The sequence below is a fragment of the Numida meleagris genome, unplaced genomic scaffold, assembly GCF_002078875.1.
Source record: "Numida meleagris isolate 19003 breed g44 Domestic line unplaced genomic scaffold, NumMel1.0 unplaced_Scaffold392, whole genome shotgun sequence".
NCBI lineage: Eukaryota > Metazoa > Chordata > Aves > Galliformes > Numididae > Numida > Numida meleagris.
This window is the reverse complement of record NW_018364614.1, coordinates 44119-47356: the sequence shown is the minus strand read 5'-3', so window position 1 is coordinate 47356 and position 3238 is coordinate 44119. Positions and strand designations below refer to the sequence as shown.

Sequence of the window (3238 nt, the reverse complement as noted above, 5' to 3'; positions counted from 1 at the left end):
CCATCCCATAATGCCATGGCTTCCTGGTTCTGCCATCCCATAATGCCATGGTTCCATGGTTCCGCCATCCCATAATGCCATGGCTTCCTGGTTCTGCCATCCCATAATGCCACGGATTCATAGCACCCCCCTGGGTGACCCCGACTGACGCCATGTTGACCCCATGGTGACCCCATTTTGACCCCACGGTGACCCCATGTTGACCCCTGGCTGACCCCATTTTGACCCCACGGTGACCCCTGGCTGACCCCTAGCTGCCCCCACGGTGACCCCATGTTGACCCCACGGTGACCCCATGGTGACCCCGCGGTGACCCCATATTGACCCCACAATGACCCCATGTTGACCCTGGCTGACCCCACGGTGACCCCGTGGTGACCCTGGCTGACCCCACGGTGACCCCGTGGTGACCCCATGTTGACCCCTGGCTGACCCCACGGTGACCCCTGGTGACCCCTGCCTAACCCCATGCTGACCCCACGGTGACCCCTGGGTGACCCCACGGTGACCCCATGGTGACCCCTGGCTGACCACATGCTGACCCTGCGGTGACCCCTGCCTGACCCCATGGTGACCCCATGTTGACCCCGGCTGACCCCATGCTGACCCCACGGTGACACCTGGCTGACCCCTAGCTGACCCCACGGTGACCCCATGGTGACCCCTGGCTGACCCCTAGCTGCCCACACGGTGACCCCATTTTGACCCCCCGTGGTGACCCCCTGTTGACCCTTAGCTGGCCCCACAGTGACCCCACGTTGACCCCCTGTTGACCCCATGCAGACCCCTGGCTGACCCACGGTGACCCCATGTTGACCCCTGACTGACCCCACAGTGACCCCGTGGTGACCCCTGCCTGACCCCATGGTGACCCCACCGTGACCCCTGCCTGACCCCATATTGACCCCCCGTGACCCCGTGTTGACCCTGGCTGACCCCATGGTGACCCGCGGTGACCCCATATTGACCCCACGGTGACCCCATGTTGACCCTGGGTGACCCCACGGTGACCCCGTGGTGACCCCTGCCTAACCCCATGCTGACTCCATGGTGCCCCCATGCTGACTCCACGGTGACCCCTGGCTGACCCCATTTTGACCCCCTGTGACCCCGTGGTGACCCCACGATGACTCCATGCTTACCCCATGCTGACCCCGTGGTGACCCCATGCTGACCCCACGGTGACCCCTGGCTGACCCCATTTTGACCCCACGTGACCCCGTAGTGACCCCATTTTGACCCCCCGTAACCCCGTGACCTCGTGGTGACCCCATTTTGACCCCACGGTGACCCCGTGTTGACCCCTGCCTGACCCCATATTGACCCCACGGTGACCCCATGTTGACCCCACGGTGACCCCATCTTGACCCCTGCCTGACCCCATGCTGACTCCGTGTTGACCCCACGGTGACCCCATGTTGACCCCATGTTGACCCCCTGTTGACCCCATGCTGACCCCTGCCTGACCCCATATTGACCCCCCCGTGACCCCTGGTGACCCCATGGTGACCCCCGTGGTGACCCCATGTTGACCTCATGGTGACCCATGCTGACCCCACGTTGACCCCCTGTTGACCCCGTGGTGACCCCATGGTGACCCCTGCCTGACCTCATGGTGACCCCGTGGTGAACCCATGTTGACCCCTGGCTGACCCCACGGTGACCCCGTGGTGACCCCTGCCTGACCCCAACTGACCCCACGGTGACCCCATGCTGACCCCACGCTGACCCCTGGGTGACCCCAACTGACACCATGTTGACCCCGTGATGACCCTATGTTGACCCCATGTTGACCCCGGCTGACCCCATGGTGACCCCACAGTGACCCCATGTTGACCCCTGCCTGACCCCATGCTGACCCCTTGTGACCCCTTGTGACCCCATGCTGACCCCATGCTGACCCCACGGTGACCCCATGTTGACCCCGGCTGACCCCATGCTGACCCCACGGTGACCCCATGTTGACCTCGGCTGACCCCACGGTGACCCCATGCTGACCCCATGCTGACCCCGTGGTGACCCTGTGTTGACCCCGGCTGACCCCATGGTGACCCCGCGGTGACCCCTGCCCCTCCTTGTGCTTAGCGTGAAGAACTTCATCCTGGCTGCGGACGTGATGAAGAGCATCTCCCTGCTGCGCTACCAGGAGGAGAGCAAGACCCTGTCACTCGTCAGCAGGGTGCGCACACCGGGACACAGGGACACCGGGACGGGGGGACACCGGGACAGGGGGACAATGGGATAGGGGGACATGGGGACGGGGGGACACCGGGACAGGGGGACACTGGGANGGGATGGGGGGGACGGGGACACAGGGACATGGGGACTTGGGGACACAGGGATGGGGGGACACAGGTTGGGGACACAGGGACATGGGGACCTGGGGACACAGGGACATGGGGACTTGGGGACACGGGGATGGGGGGATACGGGTTGGGGATACAGGGACATGGGGACACAGGGACTTGGGGACACGGGGACAGGGGGATGTGGGGACACAGGGATTTGGGGGACACGGGGATACAGGGACATGGGGACTTGGGGACACAGGGATGGGGGGACACGGGTCGGGGACGCAGGGACATGGGGACACAGGGACTTGGGGACACGGGGACGGGGACATGGGGACACAGGGATTTGGGGGACACGGGGACGTGGGGACGTGGGGACACAGGGATGGGGGGACATGGGTTGGGGATACAGGGACATGGGGACACAGGGACTTGGGGACGTGGGGTCACAGGGATTTGGGGGACATGGGGACACAGGGACACGGGGACATGGGGACACGGGGACGCTGGGATGGGGGCCATGGTGGGTTTGTGCGCGCAGATCTTCCTGTGGAGCCTGAAGGACAACGAGCTGACGGGGATGGCCTTCATCGACACGCAGCTCTACATCCACCAGATGATCAGGTGGGTGGGGTCAAAGGTCACCGGGGGTCACGGCAGGGTCACACCGGGGTCACCGGGGGTCACGGCGGTGGGGGGATGCGGGGGGTCCCATAATGCCACGGGTTGGTGGTTCCGCCATCCCATAATGCCCCGGGTTGGTAGTTCCGCCATCCCATAATGCCATGGTTCCATGGTTCCACCATCCCATAATGCCATGGTTCCATGGTTCTGCCATCCCATAATGCCACGGGTTGGTGGTTCTGCCATCCCATAATGCCACGGGTTGGTGGTTCCACCATCCCATAATGCCATGGCTTGGTGGTTCTGCCATCCCATAATGCCAC

General features: G+C 64.1%; 1 protein-coding gene across 1 annotated transcript in view; it reads left to right on the top strand.

Moving 5' to 3' along the window:
• Positions 1 to 1914: 1914 nt before the first annotated feature.
• LOC110391510 (cleavage and polyadenylation specificity factor subunit 1-like) overlaps positions 1915 to 3238 on the top strand; it is a 21926-nt gene continuing 20602 nt past the window's right edge. The window contains exon 1 of the mRNA XM_021383405.1: positions 1915 to 2179. Coding sequence (XP_021239080.1) covers positions 2117 to 2179 — 63 coding nt within the window. The 5' untranslated portion in view covers positions 1915 to 2116. The remainder of the gene's footprint in view (positions 2180 to 3238) is intronic.